The following is an 18,703-nucleotide window of genomic DNA, read 5'->3' on the forward strand; positions in this document are numbered from 1 at the left end:
TGTGCACTTAAGATGTGACTTTAAGGTTTTACTACTTACGTATAAAATACTACACGGTCTAGCGCCATCCTATCTTGCCGATTGTATTGTACCATATGTCCCGGCAAGAAATCTGCCTTCAAAGGACTCCGGCTTATTAGTGATTCCCAAAGCCCCAAAAAAGTCTGCGGGCTATAGAGCGTTTTCTGTTCGGGCTCCAGTACTCTGGAATGCCCTCCCGGTAACAGTTGGAGATGCTACCTCAGTAGAAGCATTTAAGTCTCACCTTAAAACTCATTTGTATGCTCTAGCCTTTAAATAGACTCCCTTTTTAGACCAGTTGATCTGCCGTTTCTTTTCTTTTTCTTTTATGTCCCACTCTCCTTTGTGGAGGGAGTCCGGTCCGATCCGGTGGCCATGTACTGCTCGCCTGTGTATCGGCTGGGGACATCTCTGCGCTGCTGATCAGCCTCCTCTTGGGATGGTTTCCTGCTGGCTCCGCTGTGAACGGGACTCTCGCGATTGTGTTGGATCCATTATGGATTGATCTTTCACAGTATCATGTTCTCATAGTCATCATTGTCACCGATGTCCCACTGGGTGTGAGTTTTCCTTGCCCTTATGTGGGCCTACCGAGGATGTCGTAGTGGTTTGTGCAGCCCTTTGAGACACTAGTGATTTAGGGCTATATAAGTAAACATTGATTGATTGATTGATTTTAAATCCCATTTATTTACAACTCACAGTTCAACATGCTGGAAGTAAAGCTGCACATTTTCAGGCATTCATCAGCCCTAAGACATGACCCAGGACCACTTTTGGTCCCACCACCCGACCCACATTCAATCATCAGTTTTGAACATTGTCAACTCTCAAGAGTAAGACGACAAAGTAATAAGAAGACACACAATTGTGCTTACATACATAAAATAGTTCAGGGACACATTCAGCTGCTCTTTTTGCCGCAGCCCGACTAGTCGCCGGAAGGTCTTTAAAAGAAACGAGGAGCACCGTCAGTCCAGGGGTCGCGTCTCACCGTGTGTTCTTGTGTACTCCTCGGCGTTCCTCATGAACAGGTCTCGGTTTTCCGTGTACTCGTTGGCCAAGTCCGCCCTCAGGGGACGTTCGGGTTGCGGGACGTTCACCAGGGAGATGAGACACTGGATGACTGTGAGACACACACACACACACACACACACACACACACACACACACACACACTGGTTATCATTTGGAATGGAGACCAAGTTTTTGATCTTGTGGGGACCACCCTTTCTACAGGTTGTGGAGGCATAAAAAAATGGTGTAAAATGTCCAATTCCCAGTTAGCTCATACACGTCTTTAAATCTCTAGATTGATGAAGTAATGTGCTGATCATACTTACTGGGGACCCTGGGGAAAAACAGTTAATATGCTTCATGGGGATTACAAAAACTTAAAAAAAAACACTTTGGCATCTTCAAAAAGGATCTGACTGTCATTTAAAAAAGTTTCCCTTTAGGGGACCTGTTTTTTGTCCCCATACCGTCAGATGTCCCCATTAAGTAAGCATTGTCAGAACACACACACACACACTGGTTATCATTTGGAATGGAGACCAAGTTTTTGATCTTGTGGGGACCACCCTTTCTACAGGTTGTGGAGGCATAAAAAAATGGTGTAAAATGTCCAATTCCCAGTTATCTCATACACGTCTTTAAATCTCTAGATTGATGAAGTAATGTGATGATCATACTTACTGGGGACCCTGGGGAAAAACAGTTAATATGCTTCATGGGGATCACAAAAACTTTTAAAAAATCACTTTGGCATCTTCAGAATGGATCTGACTATCATTTAAAAAGGTTTCCCTTTAGGGGAACTGTTTTTTGTCCCCATACCGTCAGAGGTCTCCATTAAGTAAGCATTGCCAGAACACACACACACACACACACACACACACACACACTGGTTATCATTTGGAATGGAGACCAAGTTTTTGATCTTGTGGAGGCATAAAAAAATGGTGTAAAATGTCCAATTCCCAGTTATCTCATACACGTCTTTAAATCTCTAGATTGATGAAGTAATGTGATGATCATACTTACTGGGGACCCTGGGGAAAAACAGTTAATTTGCTTCATGGGGATCACAAAAATGTTTTAAAAATCACTTAGGCATCTTCAGAATGGATCTGACTATCATTTAAAAAGGTTTCACTTTAGGGGACCTGCTTTAATGTCCCCATACCGTCAGAGGTCCCCATTAAGTAAGCATTGCCAGAACACACACACACACACACACACACACTGGTTATCATTTGGAATGGAGACCAAGTTTTTGATCTTGTGGAGGCATAAAAAATGGTGTAAAATGTCCAATTCCCAGTTATCTCATACACATCTTTAAATCTCTAGATTGATGAAGTAATGTGCTGATCATACTTACTGGGGACCCTGGGGAAAAACAGTTAATATGCTTCATGGGGATCACAAAAACTTTAAAAAAATCACTTTGGCATCTTCAGAATGGATCTGACTGTCATTTAAAAAGGTTTCCCTTTAGGGGACCTGTTTTTTGTCCCCATACCGTCAGAGGTCCCCATTAAGTAAGCATTGCCAGAACACACACACACACACACACTGGTTATCATTTGGAATGGAGACCAAGTTTTTGATCTTGTGGAGGCATAAAAAAATGGTGTAAAATGTCCAATTCCCAGTTATCTCATACACGTCTTTAAATCTCTAGATTGATGAAGTAATGTGATGATCATACTTACTGGGGACCCTGGGGAAAAACAGTTAATATTGTTCATGGGGATCACAAAAACTTTTAAAAAATAACTTAGGCATCTTCAAAAAGGATCTGACTGTCATTTAAAAAAGTTTCCCTTTAGGGGACCTGTTTTTTGTCCCCATACCGTCAGAGGTCCCCATTAAGTAAGCACTGCCAGAACATACACACACACACACACACACACTGGTTATCATTTGGAATGGAGACCAAGTTTTTGATCTTGTGAGGACCACCCTTTCTACAGGTTGTGGAGGCATAAAAAAATGGTGTAAAATGTCCAATTCCCAGTTATCTCATACACATCTTTAAATCTCTAGATTGATGAAGTAATGTGATGATCATACTTACTGGGGACCCTGGGGAAAAACAGTTAATATTGTTCATGGGGATCACAAAAACTTTTAAAAAATAACTTAGGCATCTTCAAAAAGGATCTGACTGTCATTTAAAAAAGTTTCCCTTTAGGGGACCTGTTTTTTGTCCCCATACCGTCAGAGGTCCCAATTAAGTAAGCATTGCCAGAACACGCACACACACACACACACACACACACACACACACACACACACACTGGTTATCATTTGGAATGGAGACCAAGTTTTTGATCTTGTGGAGGCATAAAAAAATGGTGTAAAATGTCCAATTCCCAGTTAGCTCATACACGTCTTTAAATCTCTAGATTGATGAAGTAATGTGATGATCATACTTACTGGGGACCCTGGGGAAAAACAGTTAATATGCTTCATGGGGATCACAAAAACTTTTAAAAAATCACTTAGGCATCTTCAGAATGGATCTGACTATCATTTAAAAAAGTTTCCCTTTAGGGGACCTGTTTTTTGTCCCCATACCGTCAGAGGTCCCCATTAAGTAAGCATTGCCAGAACACACACACACACACACACACACACACACTGGTTATCATTTGGAATGGAGACCAAGTTTCTGATCTTGTGAGGACCACCCTTTCTACAGGTTGTGGAGGCATAAAAAAATGGTGTAAAATGTCCAATTCCCAGTTATCTCATACACGTCTTTAAATCTCTAGATTGATGAAGTAATGTGATGATCATACTTACTGGGGACCCTGGGGAAAAACAGTTAATATGCTTCATGGGGATCACAAAAACTTTTAAAAAATCACTTAGGCATCTTCAGAATGGATCTGACTATCATTTAAAAACGTTTCCCTTTAGGGGACCTGTTTTTTGTCCCCATACCGTCAGAGGTCCCCATTAAGTAAGCATTGCCAGAACACACACACACACACACACACACACTGGTTATCATTTGGAATGGAGACTAAGTTTTTGATCTTGTGGAGGCATAAAAAAACGAGGTAAAATGTCCAATTCCCAGTTATCTCATACACATCTTTAAATCTCTAGATTGATGAAGTAATGTGATGATCATACTTACTGGGGACCCTGGGGAAAAACAGTTAATATGCTTCATGGGGATCACAAAAACTTTTTAAAAAATCACTTAGGCATCTTCAGAATGGATCTGACTGTCATTTAAAAAAGTTTCCCTTTAGGGGACCTGTTTTTTGTCCCCATACCGTCAGAGGTCCCCATTAAGTAAGCATTGCCAGAACACACACACACACACACACACACACACACACACACACACACACACACACACACACACACACACACACACACACACACACACACCCCCACACACACACACACACACACACACACCCTTTAGCATCATGTTGAGAAAAACTAAAGTAGACATTACAACTTTTAATTAGCTGAAGTACTGTGAAATGCAAAATTGAATTATTATAAAATTAAATGTGAATGCAATTTAAAATTGTATGTAATCTGAAAATACATTAAAAATACACTAAAAATGACATGTAAAATTAAATGTAAAATGTAAGATTAAATGTGAATTTAAATAGAAAAAGAATAAAACATGTACAACTAGAAGAGGCAATTTCTGAAGGAATTGCTCCAATGCTGAAATTGAACTGATATCCTGGAATCTTTTTTTTTTTTAATTGTTGAAGTATGGCACACAATTCCCCAAACAGGCTGAATATTTAGAAGTTAGAACAGTTAGAATCAGATAAAAAAATGCAGGAGTTGTGGAACTTTGAAGATTTTCAATGGGAATTTCGGGAAAAGCGGGGACTTTTTGGAAAATGGTAAAAAAAAAAAAAAAAACATGAATGGTCAATCAATCAATCAATCATTGGTTATTTATATAGCCCTAAATCACAAGTGTCTCAAAGGGCTGCACAAGCCACAACGACATCCGCTGTTCAGCGCCCACATAAGAGCAAGGAAAAACTCACAACCCAGTGGGACGTCGATGAGAATGACAATGAGAAACCTTGGAGAGGACCTCAAATGTGGGAAACCCCCCACCCCCTCTAGGGGGAGACCGGATGCAATGGATGTCGAGTGGGTCTGACATAATAGTGTGAGAGTCCAGTCCATAGTGGATCTAACATAATAGTGAGTCCAGTCCATAGTGGATCTAACATAATAGTGAGTCCAGTCCATAGTGGATCTAACATAATAGTGAGTCCAGTCCATAGTGGATCTAACGTAATAGTGAGAGTCCAGTCCATAGTGGATCTAACATAATAGTGAGTCCAGTCCATAGTGGATCTAACATAATAGTGAGTCCAGTCCATAGTGGATCTAACATAATAGTGAGTCCAGTCCATAGTGGATCTAACATAATAGTGTGCGAGTCCAGTCCATAGTGGATCTAACATAATAGTGAGTCCAGTCCATAGTGGATCTAACATAATAGTGTGAGAGTCCAGTCCATAGTGGATCCAACATAATAGTGTGAGAGTCCAGTCCATAGTGGATCTAACATAATAGTGAGAGTCCAGTCCATAGTGGATCCAACATAATAGTGAGAGTCCAGTCCATAGTGGATCTAACATAATAGTGAGTCCAGTCCATAGTGGATCTAACATAATAGTGTGAGAGTCCAGTCCATAGTGGATCCAACATAATAGTGTGAGAGTCCAGTCCATAGTGGATCTAACATAATAGTGAGTCCAGTTCATAGTGGATCCAACATAATAGTGTGAGAGTCCAGTCCATAGTGGATCTAACATAATAGTGAGAGTCCAGTCCATAGTGGATCTAACATAATAGTGAGTCCAGTCCATAGCGGATCCAACATAATAGTGTGAGAGTCCAGTCCATAGTGGATCTAACATAATTGTGAGTCCAGTCCATAGTGGATCTAACATAATAGTGAGAGTCCAGTCCATAGTGGATCCAACATAATAGTGTGAGAGTCCAGTCCATAGTGGATCTAACATAATAGTGAGTCCAGTCCATAGTGGATCTAACATAATAGTGAGAGTCCAGTCCATAGTGGATCTAACATAATAGTGAGAGTCCAGTCCATAGTGGATCTAACATAATAGTGTGAGTCCAGTCCATAGTGGATCTAACATAATAGCGAGAGTCCAGTCCATAGTGGATCTAACATAATAGTGTGAGAGTCCAGTCCATAGTGGATCTAACATAATAGTGAGTCCAGTCCATAGTGGATCTAACATAATAGTGTGAGAGTCCAGTCCATAGTGGATCTAACATAATAGTGAGAGTCCAGTCCATAGTGGATCTAACATAATAGTGAGAGTCCAGTCCATAGTGGATCTAACATAATAGTGAGTCCAGTCCATAGTGGATCCAACATAATAGTGTGAGAGTTCAGTCCATAGTGGATCTAACATAATAGTGAGTCCAGTCCATAGTGGATCCAACATAATAGTGTGAGAGTCCACTCCATAGTGGATCTAACATAATAGTGAGAGTCCAGTCCATAGTGGATCTAACATAATAGTGAGTCCAGTCCATAGCGGATCCAACATAATAGTGTGAGAGTCCAGTCCATAGTGGATCTAACATAATAGTGAGAGTCCAGTCCATAGTGGATCTAACATAATAGTGTGAGAGTCCAGTCCATAGTGGATCTAACATAATAGTGGGTCCAGTCCATAGTGGATCCAACATAATAGTGTGAGAGTCCAGTCCATAGTGGATCTAACATAATAGTGAGAGTCCAGTCCATAGTGGATCTAACATAATAGTGAGAGTCCAGTCCATAGTGGATCTAACATAATAGTGAGTCCAGTCCATAGTGGATCCAACATAATAGTGTGAGAGTTCAGTCCATAGTGGATCTAACATAATAGTGAGTCCAGTCCATAGTGGATCCAACATAATAGTGTGAGAGTTCAGTCCATAGTGGATCTAACATAATAGTGAGTCCAGTCCATAGTGGATCCAACATAATAGTGTGAGAGTCCACTCCATAGTGGATCTAACATAATAGTGAGAGTCCAGTCCATAGTGGATCTAACATAATAGTGAGTCCAGTCCATAGCGGATCCAACATAATAGTGTGAGAGTCCAGTCCATAGTGGATCTAACATAATAGTGAGAGTCCAGTCCATAGTGGATCTAACATAATAGTGTGAGAGTCCAGTCCATAGTGGATCTAACATAATAGTGGGTCCAGTCCATAGTGGATCCAACATAATAGTGTGAGAGTCCAGTCCATAGTGGATATAACATAATAGTGAGTCCAGTCCATAGTGGATCTAACATAATAGTGTGAGAGTCCAGTCCATAGTGGATCTAACATAATAGTGGGTCCAGTCCATAGTGGATCCAACATAATAGTGTGAGAGTCCAGTCCATAGTGGATCTAACATAATAGTGAGTCCAGTCCATATGTTTATAGTTTTTTTTGTTTCTATTTATTTATTTACTATCTGTTTATATTATTATATGTTTTATCATTATTATTATTATATATTATTTTATTAATTCATGTGTTAATATTATTATTACTTTGGTTTGTTTTGTTTGTTTTTTTGTTGTTTTTCTCTTTTTTTATTTTTTGGGTGGCATCGTTGAGGCATAACAAAAAAAAAAATATTTTGACATTTAGAGCAGACAATAGATCAGTGGTCCCCAACCACCGGGCCGTGGCCCAATTGGTACCGGGCCGCAGGAGAATTTTTAAATTAATCTTTATTTAAGTAAAAAAAAATTTTTTTTATTATTTATTTTATTTTTTATTAAATCAACATAAAAACACAATATACACTTACACTTAGTGCACCAACCACAAAAACGTCCCTTTTTCATGACAAAGAAAAAAAAATGGTCTAAATGAGTTGAAATGGTTGTTGTTGGAATTTTTCTAATTGGTGGAGAAATGTTGAAGTAGTCACTGTCAGGCTTGTCCCTGACAGTCTTACTATGTTTTAGTTTTTTCCTCTGCATTTGTCTTTGTTTCCTCTGTGTGTGTAGTATTTCCTTGTCGGCGCTCTTATTTTGTCTGTTTCCTGTGTTTTCCCTGAGTGCTGTGTCCCCTCGGCTGCGGCTGATTGGCACCTGGCCCCACCTGGCAATCAACCCGCTCCTATTTAGACCTGTTTTCTCCTCCAGTCTGTGCTGGATTATTGTCATGTCGTGTCAATATCAGTTCTACTTGTCGTTCCTACTGGGTTTCTCATTGCAGCGTAGCGGTAAGCTATATTCGTTAGATGTTTGTAACTTACTGTTTTTTGTTCCATGCTTCCAGTTTGTTTCCATATTACAAGTACGACTTGTTTTCCTGCTCGCTACCCGTTAGCTACCACGCTAGGCCCTTTTGTTTTTGCTAGCTTCCATGGTAAGCTCCTTTTGTTTTCTAGCTCCCATGCTAGCTCTTTTAGTTTGTTATCCGCCTTGTGCGCGCTTTTTGCTTGTACCCTTTTGTTCGGTTTTGTCTTAGTGTTTTATTAAATCATGTTTTCCTTTACTGTGCCTGCCGCCTTCTCTGCATCTTGGGGTTCGTCACCAACAAACTCTGACAGTCACGTTTTTAATTGAGAAATGGTATTCCTGGAATTTCAGGAAAACCGGGAATTTTTCCAGTTTTTCAGGTCCTGATTAAGAGGAATGTTTTGACGGTGGAACTGTTGAAATGCGTTGAAAAATGTGGAAGGAGTAGTCGGCAGAATATAAGGGTGGAAATAGGGCTTGGAAAACCAGGAATCCTGAAAAATTCTGGAATTTTCTAGAACTTGGAAATAGGGCTTGGAAAACCAGGAATCCTGGAAAATTCTGGAATTTTTTAGAACTTAGAAATAAGGTTGGGAAAACCAGGAATCCTGGAAAATTCTGGAATTTTTTTAGAACTTTGAAACAGGGTTTGGAAAACCAGGAATCCTGAAAAATTCTGGAATTTTCTAGAACTTGGAAATAGGGCTTGGAAAACCAGGAATCCTGGAAAATTCTGGAATTTTTTAGAACTTAGAAATAATGTTGGGAAAACCAGGAATCCTGGAAAATTCTGGAATTTTTTAGAACTTAGAAATAAGGTTGGGAAAACCAGGAATCCTGGAAAATTCTGGAATTTTTTAGAACTTGGAAATAGGGTTTGGAAAACCAGGAATCATGGAAAATTCTGGAATTTTTTAGAACTTGGGAAAAGGGTTAGTTTGAAATCCCAGGGCGGTGGAATATGTTTTAGGTGGAATGGTTTGAATCAGTTGAAAAATGTGCAAATGATGGAAGTTTGAAAAAATGGCCAATTCATTTTGAATGGGGAAAAATGTCCCGGAAAACCTAGAGTTCTGGGAAATATGGGAATTTTTCAAGGGAAAGCCCGCGATTCCTGAATAGGCTGAACAGTTTGAAGTTGGAACAGGTTTGAATCGGGTGAAAAATGTGGAAGGAGTAGTCGCCAGATTATAAGGGTGGAAATAGGGCTTGGAAAACCAGGAATCCTGGAAAATTCTGGAATTTTTTAGAACTTAGAAATAGGGCTTGGAAAACCAGGAATCCTGGAAAATTCTGGAATTTTTTAGAACTTAGAAATAAGGTTGGGAAAACCAGGAATCCTGGAAAATTCTGGAATTTTTTTAGAACTTTGAAACAGGGTTTGGAAAACCAGGAATCCTGGAAAATTCTGAATTTTTTTAGAACTTGGAAATAGGGTTAGTTTGAAATTCCAGGACGGTGGAATATGTTTTAGGTGGAATGGTTTGAATCGGTTGAAAAATGTGCAAATGATGGAAGTTTAAAAAAATGCCCGATTCATTTTGAATGGTGAAAAATGTCCCGGAAAACCTAGAGTTCTGGGAAATATGGGAATTTTTTGAATTTTTCAAGGGAAAGCCCGCGATTCCTGAATAGGCTGAACAGTTTGAAGTTGGAACAGGTTTGAATCGGGTGAAAAATGTGGAAGGAGTAGTCGCCAGAATATAAGGGTGGAAATAGGGCTTGGAAAACCAGGAATCCTGGAAAATTCTGGAATTTTTTAGAACTTGGAAATAGGGCTTGGAAAACCAGGAATCCTGGAAAATTCTGGAATTTTTTAGAACTTGGAAAAAGGGTTAGTTTGAAATTCCAGGACGGTGGAATATGTTTTAGGTGGAATGGTTTGAATCGGTTGAAAAATGTGCAAATGATGGAAGTTTGAAAAAATGGCCAATTCATTTTGAATGGGGAAAAATGTCCCGGAAAACCTAGAGTTCTGGGAAATATGGGAATTTTTTTAATTTGTCAAGGGAAAGCCCGCGATTCCTGAATAGGCTGAACAGTTCTAAGTTGGAACAGGTTTGAATCGGGTGAAAAATGTGGAAGTAGTCGCCAGATTATAAGGGTGGAAATAGGGCTTGGAAAACCAGGAATCCTGGAAAATTCTGGAATTTTTTAGAACTTGGAAATAGGGCTTGGAAAACCAGGAATCCTGGAAAATTCTGGAATTTTTTAGAACTTGGAAATAGGGTTAGTTTGAAATTCCAGGACGGTGGAATATGTTTTAGGTGGAATGGTTTGAATCGGTTGAAAAATGTGCAAATGATGGAAGTTTGAAAAAATGGCCAATTCATTTTAAATGGGGAAAAATGTCCCGGAAAACCTAGAGTTCTGGGAAATATGGGAATTTTTTGAATTTTTCAAGGGAAAGCCCGCGATTCCTGAATAGGCTGAACAGTTTGAAGTTGGAACAGGTTTGAATCGGGTGAAAAATGTGGAAGGAGTAGTCGCCAGAATATAAGGGTGGAAATAGGGCTTGGAAAACCAGGAATCCTGGAAAATTCTGGAATTTTTTAGAACTTGGAAATAGGGCTTGGAAAACCAGGAATCCTGGAAAATTCTGGAATTTTTTAGAACTTTGAAATAAGGTTTGGAAAACCAGGAATCCTGGAAAATTCTGGATTTTTTTTATAACCTTTAAATAGGGTTTGGAAAACCAGGAATCCTGGAAAATTCTGGAATTTTTTAGAACTTGGAAATAGGGTTAGTTTAAATTCCAGGACGGTGGAATATGTTTTAGGTGGAATGGTTTGAATCGGTTGAAAAATGTGCAAATGATGGAAGTTTGAAAAAATGGCCAATTCATTTTGAATGGGGAAAAATGTCCCGGAAAACCTAGAGTTCTGGAAAATATGGGAATTTTTCAAGGGAAAGCCCGCGATTCCTGAATAGGCTGAACAGTTTAAAGTTGGAACAGGTTTGAATCGGGTGAAAAATGTGGAAGGAGTAGTCGCCAGAATATAAGGGTGGAAATAGGGCTTGGAAAACCAGGAATCCTGGAAAATTCTGGAATTTTTTTGAACTTGGAAAAAGGGTTAGTTTGTAATTCCAGGACGGTGGAATATCTTTTAGGTGGAATGGTTTGAATCGGTAGAAAAATGTGCAAATGATGGAAGTTTGAAAAAATGGCCAATTCATTTTGAATGGGGAAAAATGTCCCGGAAAACCTAGAGTTCTGGGAAATATTTGGAATTTTTTGAATTTTTCAAGGGAAAGCCCGCGATTCCTGAATAGGCTGAACAGTTTGAAGTTGGAACAGGTTTGAATCGGGTGAAAAATGTGGAAGGAGTAGTCGCCAGAATATGAGGGTGGAAATAGGGCTTGGAAAACCAGGAATCCTGGAAAATTCTGGAATTTTCTAGAACTTGGAAATAGGGCTTGGAAAACCAGGAATCCTGGAAAATTCTGGATTTTTTTAGAACTTGGAAATAGGGCTTGGAAAACCAGGAATCCTGGAAAATTCTGGAATTTTTTTAGAACTTTGAAATAGGGTTTGGAAAACCAGGAATCCTGGAAAATTCTGGATTTTTTTAGAACTTGGAAATAGGGCTTGGAAAACCAGGAATCCTGGAAAATTCTGGAATTTTTTAGAACTTGGAAAAAGGGTTAGTTTGAAATTCCAGGACGGTGGAATATGTTTTAGGTGGAATGGTTTGAATCGTTTGAAAAATGTGCAAATGATGGAAGTTTGAAAAAATGGCCAATTCATTTTGAATGGGGAAAAATGTCCCGGAAAACCTAGAGTTCTGTAAAATATGGGAATTTTTTGAATTTTTCAAGGGAAAGCCCGCGATTCCTGAATAGGCTGAACAGTTTGAAGTTGGAACAGGTTTGAATCGGGTGAAAAATGTCGAAGGAGTAGTCGCCAGAATATAAGGGTGGAAATAGGGCTTGGAAAACCAGGAATCCTGGAAAATTCTGGAATTTTCTAGAACTTGGAAATAGGGCTTGGAAAACCAGGAATCCTGGAAAATTCTGGAATTTTTTACAACTTGGAAAAAGGGTTAGTTTGAAATTCCAGGACGGTGGAATATGTTTTAGGTGGAATGGTTTGAGTCGGTTGAAAAATGTGCAAATGATGGAAGTTTGAAAAAATGGCCAATTCATTTTGAATGGGGAAAAATGTCCCGGAAAACCTAGAGTTCTGGGAAATCTGGTAATTGTTTTAATTTTTCAAGGGAAAGCCCGCGATTCCTGAATAGGCTGAACAGTTTAAAGTTGGAACAGGTTTGAATCGGGTGAAAAATGTGAAAGGAGTAGTCGCCAGAATATAAGGGTGGAAATAGGGCTTGGAAAACCAGGAATCCTGGAAAATTCTGGATTTTTTTAGAACTTGGAAAAAGGGTTAGTTTGAAATTCCGGGACGGTGGAATATGTTCTCGGTGGAATGGTTTGAATCAGTTGAAAAATGTGCAAATGATGGAAGTTTGAAAAAATCGCCAATTCATTTTGAATGGGGAAAAATGTCCTGGAAAACCTAGAGTTCTGGGAAATATGGGAATTTTTTGAATTTTTCAAGGGAAAGCCCGCGATTCCTGAATAGGCTGAACAGTTTGAAGTTGGAACAGGTTTGAATCGGGTGAAAAATGTGGAAGTAGTTGCCAGATTATAAGGGTGGAAATAGGGCTTGGAAAACCAGGAATCCTGGAAAATTCTGGAATTGTTTAGAACTTGGAAATAGGGCTTTGAAAACCAGGAATCCTGGAAAATTCTGGATTTTTTTAGAACTTGGAAATAGGGCTTTGAAAACCAGGAATCCTGGAAAATTCTGGAATTTTTTAGAACTTAGAAATAGGGCTTGGAAAACCAGGAATCCTGGAAAATTCTGGATTTTTTTAGAACTTGGAAATAGGGCTTGGAAAACCAGGAATCCTGGAAAATTCTGGAATTTTTTAGGACTTGGAAATAGGGTTAGTTTGAAATTCCAGGACGGTGGAATATGTTTTAGGTGGAATGGTTTGAATCGGTTGAAAAATGTGCAAATGATGGAAGTTTGAAAAAATCGCCAATTCATTTTGAATGGGGAAAAATGTCCCGGAAAACCTAGAGTTCTGGGAAATATGGGAATTTTTTGAATTTTTCAAGGGAAAGCCCGCGATTCCTGAATAGGCTGAACAGTTTGAAGTTGGAACAGGTTTGAATCGGGTGAAAAATGTGGAAGGTAGAGAGCGCCAAAATCTGTCGAAGAAGTACTTGAATAAATAGAGGAATTTTAGTGTAGAAAAGCATGTGTGAATGTTTTGGAGCATTCACACAAATGTCAAATGGAAAGTAAGATCAAGTATAAAATGTGAAATAAATCAAGTGTGATGTTGGCCTGCCTTGAGCTGTCCTGGTGGCTGGCTTCCAGTTCTCGATGCTGATTATGCCGAGACACACACCGCCCTTCTCGTCCACGTTGGGATGGTAGATTTTGGTCTTGAAGGTGATCCTGGGGGGCTTGAAAGGATACTCTGTGGGGAAGACGATTTCCACCCGGAAGGCTCCTTTGTCATAGGGGGGGCTTTCCTTACCAGGAGTTCATCGACACAAGCAGAACATTATTATCACAACTAGGGCTCCTTCTCTAGGTGAGGGGTGTCCAAAGTTTGGCCTGGGGGCCATTTGTGGCCCACAGTTTTTTGTGTAAATAAGTTATAATTGTTTTTTCTGATAGGCTCCAGCATCCCCCGCGACCCCGAAAGGGGCAAGCGGTAGAAAATGGATGGATTGTTGTTTTTTTCTTCCAATATATACAACCGTTAATCTTGACTTACATTTGATTGGTTTTAAAGTGTTTTAATTGTGCCCTGTGGGTGGAAGAAGTGTGGACACCCCAGCTCTAGACGGGAAACATGTCTTGGAGTAAAGCAGAGTTCTTCACTTACAGGAACAATGAGTCCTTGCCAGTTCAAAATGTTTGCATCGTCCACTTCTATGTTGCGAAATTGTTTGAATCCAGAATTGTGGATTTCCTCAAGCTCCTAAAAAGAACATTTTCTCATCACGTTGCATGAAGAAATTGTGAATATCAACATGTTGAGTAAACAGCGAGACAGGATGTGATGTCATCCCTACACTTATTCTATTCACATTATGTTTGTGGATTGCTTTGAAAGAACCAGCAATACATTCCATTATTCAATGAAGCTCACCAGCTATCTTCTCTTTTGATCTTAAAAATATAATCACATTGTCATTCACCTTCAATCTGTGGATGAATGAAAACATACCGTGCATCGGAAAAGTATTCATGGCTTTTATCAGATTTTATTATGTTACAGCCTTATTCTGAAATGGAATTTATTACGTTTTGTCCTCAAATTTCTCCACACAATATCCAATATATCAGGGGTGTCCAAACTACGGCCTATGCGGCCCATCGGCATTTTCTATTTGGCCTGCGAGACGTTATGAGTTTTTTAAGGAATTTGGCCGCAGGGAGATTTCTACATGTTGCTGCTTTGTCGCCATCTTGTGGACAAAAGGAGTACTTCAAGTCTATGAGTACTTATCATGCATAAAATGATACTGAGTGCAGCATATACTTATATGACCCAATGCAAACCTAGTTTCCCTAGTTATGGTGCCCAAAGAAAAAAAAAAATCCAACCAACCCAAAATGCCAACAGACCTGGTCACATATGACATAATATAACACAATTTGTGGATGTTATAATAGAAAAAACCTCCATGTGCCATTAAAAAAAAATAATTATGAAATACACCCATTCAAATCCATTGAAAGCATGATGGAAAAATATGAAACAATATTTCCACTCTTATGTATGTTTGGTGTATTTTAGCTGCTTGAAATTTCTGATTGATTACAAAACTTTAAGGAGGTTTTTCAGGAAAGTAAACAAGGGATGAGTCCAACTTTTACATTCCCCTAATATTCAATTATATTCATTATTGTATATATATGTATATATATATTAGCTGATTATAAAATTGTAGCTGAGATAGGCTCCAGTGCCCCCCGCAACACCGAAGGGAATAAGCGGTAGAAATGGATGGATGGATGTATATATATATATGTGAAACGATATCTCCACTCTTATGTATGTTTGGTTTATTTTAGCTGCTTGAAATTTCTGATTGATTACAAAACTTTAAGGAGGTTGTCAGGAAAGTAAACAAGGGATGAGTCCAACTTTCACATTCCCCAAATATTCAATTATATTCATTATTGTATAAACAGTATATATATATATATATATATATATATATTAGCTGATTATACAATTGTAGCTGAGATAGGCTCCAGTGCCCCCCGCAACACCGAAGGGAATAAGCGGTAGAAATGGATGGATGGATGTATATATATATATGTGAAACGATATCTCCACTCTTATGTATGTTTGGTTTATTTTAGCTGCTTGAAATTTCTGATTGATTACAAAACTTTAAGGAGGTTTTTCAGGAAAGTAAACAAGGGATGAGTCCAACTTTCACATTCCCCAAATATTCAATTATATTCATTATTGTATAAACAGTATATATATATATATATATATATATATAGCTGATTATACAATTGTAGCTGAGATAGGCTCCAGTGCCACCCGCAACACCGAAGGGAATAAGCGGTAGGAAATGGATGGATGGATATATATATGTGGGCAGCACGGTGGGACAGGGGCTAGTGCGGCTGCCTCACAATACGAAGGTCTTGGCCCTCCTAGGGGTTCTTCAGACCACCAAGCACCGACATGAGAGCCTGTTTCAGGGTTACAATATTGTTTTATTTTTCGATAAGTCTCTCAGTTGCTTTCCAGCAATTGTCTTTTTCTCTTTTGTTCTCGCTCGCGCTCTGGCTCCAGCTCCAACCCCGTCGCTCCTCCTGGCTGCTGCTTATAACAAAGCGACAGGTGATTAGATAACAAGGCCCAGGTAGGCCATCTACGCACCTGTCGCTGATTTCGAGGCCGGTCCTGGCCACCCCGCTTCGCTGCAGGCCCGCAGGCCACGCCCTCTCCAGTTAGCTTCAGAATAACAATGTTTTTACAAATAATAAGAGACCTATTATACTCTAGAAATGTTGGTCTTACTTAAAAATGCACACGTTTAGTTGTGTTCAGTGTTAAAAAAAATATAATATGGCTCTTACGGAAATACATTTTAAAATATTTGGCTTTTTGGCTCTCTCAGCCAAAAAGGTTCCCGACTCCTGTATATTTTTATGCTAATTTAATTTGAAAAAAAAGTCTCTGTTACTTAGAATATGTTCCCCATACTAAAGTGTTACCAAAAACATAACTTTGTCTTGAATTTGAAAAGAATAAACATTTTATTTTTCACTAAAGAAGGGTTCGGTGAATGCGCATATAAAACTGGGGAGGTTCCGTACCTCCAACAAGGTTGAGAACCACTGATCTATGATAATAATGATTCATAATTTACCTTGCTTAGTCTTCTGGTTGAAATCATATTGACAGTGTACAGAAGTTTGTTGTTGTTGTTGTTGTTCTGTGCTCTTCTTCGACGACCTCTGCGTCGTGTTGAGTCAGCGCCCCCTGTGGACCGGAGGTGTGACGTTTACATGGCGGCTCATAAAACACTGCTTGTTGAAAATGGAATAAAGGCAAACGCGTCATATTTCTGTATACTCTACTTTGCGTCATAAAACGTCCATTTTTTTAAAATTACCAACACTTTTGTGTATACGGGCTACGTACATAATGTTTTTTGATTGATTTGACTTTTATTTACCTCATGTTAAATATAAAAAAAATGCTTTTACGGGTGTTTTACTCACGACTGACGGCGGGGGTCTTGATGGTGGTTTGTGCGGCCGGCGAGGAGCTTGGAGAGGCGGGCTGACTTCCTGCTGTGATCCACAGGTCTATTCAAGATGGCCGCCCGAGCGTAGACTTCACACTTCTACCATCAAAAGTCATTTAAAGCGCACATCTCTCGCCGACCAGCTTGAACATGAGTCCACTGTGGCGACGATGGCGTTTGCCAGCACGACGGAATATATGAGCCGTGACGAGGAGACGCCGACCGCATGATGGAAGACTAAAGCAGGTAGAGGGACAACCTTAGCACCGGGAGCTAATCAGCTAGCTGACATTAGCCTGGCCGACGAGTAATTAGCTCACATTGGGCTCACATTTAGTGACGTAACACAACATGTTTACTCTTTGTTTGATGACGTGTAGTGACGTCATGGGGTTTATCACTGACAGACGTGTCGTTAGCGCGCCAGGTTGGAGTGAAATGTCTTGTGGACAAATGCGAGGCTTGTTTGCTCACCGCTGGGAACCAAGGCGAGCCTCCGCGCTACAATGTAAGGAAAAGGGGGGAAAACTGGGTTTAAAAATGTTTAATGACATTACTTGTCAACATCCATTTTCTTCCGCTTATCCGAGGTCGGGTCGCGGGGGCAGCAGCCTAAGCAGGGAAGCCCAGACTTCCCTTCTCCCCAGCCCCCCTTCGTCCAGCTCTTCCCGGGGGGCGGGATGGCGTAGTGCAGGGGTGCCCATTACATCGATCGCGAGCTACCAGTCGACCGCGGGGGATGTGTCAGTCGATCTCCAGCCAGGCTTTTAAAAAAAATAGACCTAAAAATGAGTGATCATCAATCTTCACCAAGACGTCACTTAAATGACATTCACGGTACCGGAGGGTCTTGTGAGATGACGCTGGCTGCTGCAAGACCATTATTATGAAAATATGACCGAGAGGAAGGCGAGAAACACTTTTTATTTCAACAGACTCTCGCGCCGTACCTTCCGTCAAAACTCTAAAGGCCGACTGCACATTTCCTATCTTCACAATAAAAGCCCTGCTTCATGCTGCCTGCGCTAACTAAATACAGAGTCTCGGAAAACTGGCGTGCACAAGCGATCCCTCAGAAAGCTGGCGTGCACATCACTTGTGCACGCCAGCTTTCCGAGACTCTTATTTTGTTAGCGCAGGCAGCATGAAGCAGGGCTTTTATTGTGAAGATAGGAAATGTGCAGTCGGCCTTTAGAGTTTTGACGAAAGGGACGGCGCGAAAGTCTGTTGAAATAAAAAGTGTTTCTCGCCTTTCTCTCGGTCATTTTTTCATAATAATGAACTGGCAGCAGCCAGCGTCATCTCACAAGACCCTCGGGTGCAGTGAATGTCAATCAAGCAAGCTACGGAATTTGCCGCCAATGTTTTTCTTGTAAAGTGTATGGAAGCTGGATGAATTAGATGCCAAAATCCAACCACTTTCATGTGGTATTGTACAGAAAGGACAACTTTTTTTCTCCTCCATTTGAAAATGTGGGCGTTATCATCATTACTGTCTGATTCCAATCAATGCAAGTCATCAGAATCAGGTAATACACCAACTTATATTCTTGTCTTCGTGAAAGAAAGACATCTATATGTGTTACACATG

The 18,703-nt window shown here is 40.0% G+C and overlaps 2 protein-coding genes across 3 annotated transcripts in view; one reads left to right on the forward strand and one right to left on the reverse strand.

The window, feature by feature from the left end:
* Positions 1 to 691: 691 nt before the first annotated feature.
* Positions 692 to 17,504, reverse strand: LOC133536006 (ubiquitin-conjugating enzyme E2 L3-like). The gene is made up of 5 exons (XM_061876158.1): positions 17,087 to 17,504; positions 16,732 to 16,844; positions 14,214 to 14,309; positions 13,668 to 13,854; positions 692 to 1,147 (listed from the first exon to the last, which is right to left on the reverse strand). The coding sequence occupies exons 2-5, from the start codon at positions 16,756 to 16,758 to the stop codon at positions 993 to 995; spliced, it is 465 nt and encodes a 154-aa protein (XP_061732142.1). The 5' UTR covers positions 16,759 to 16,844; positions 17,087 to 17,504; the 3' UTR covers positions 692 to 992.
* The window catches only part of zfyve16 (zinc finger, FYVE domain containing 16), a 38,057-nt gene continuing 36,277 nt past the window's right edge, over positions 16,924 to 18,703 (forward strand). The window contains exon 1 of one of the 2 annotated variants that reach the window (XM_061876125.1): positions 16,924 to 17,358. The gene's annotated coding sequence lies outside the window, so the exon portion shown is untranslated. The remainder of the gene's footprint in view (positions 17,359 to 18,703) is intronic. The other variant, XM_061876124.1, reaches the window with a different exon arrangement.

Source organism: Nerophis ophidion, linkage group LG17, assembly GCF_033978795.1.
Source record: "Nerophis ophidion isolate RoL-2023_Sa linkage group LG17, RoL_Noph_v1.0, whole genome shotgun sequence".
Classification (NCBI taxonomy): domain Eukaryota; kingdom Metazoa; phylum Chordata; class Actinopteri; order Syngnathiformes; family Syngnathidae; genus Nerophis; species Nerophis ophidion.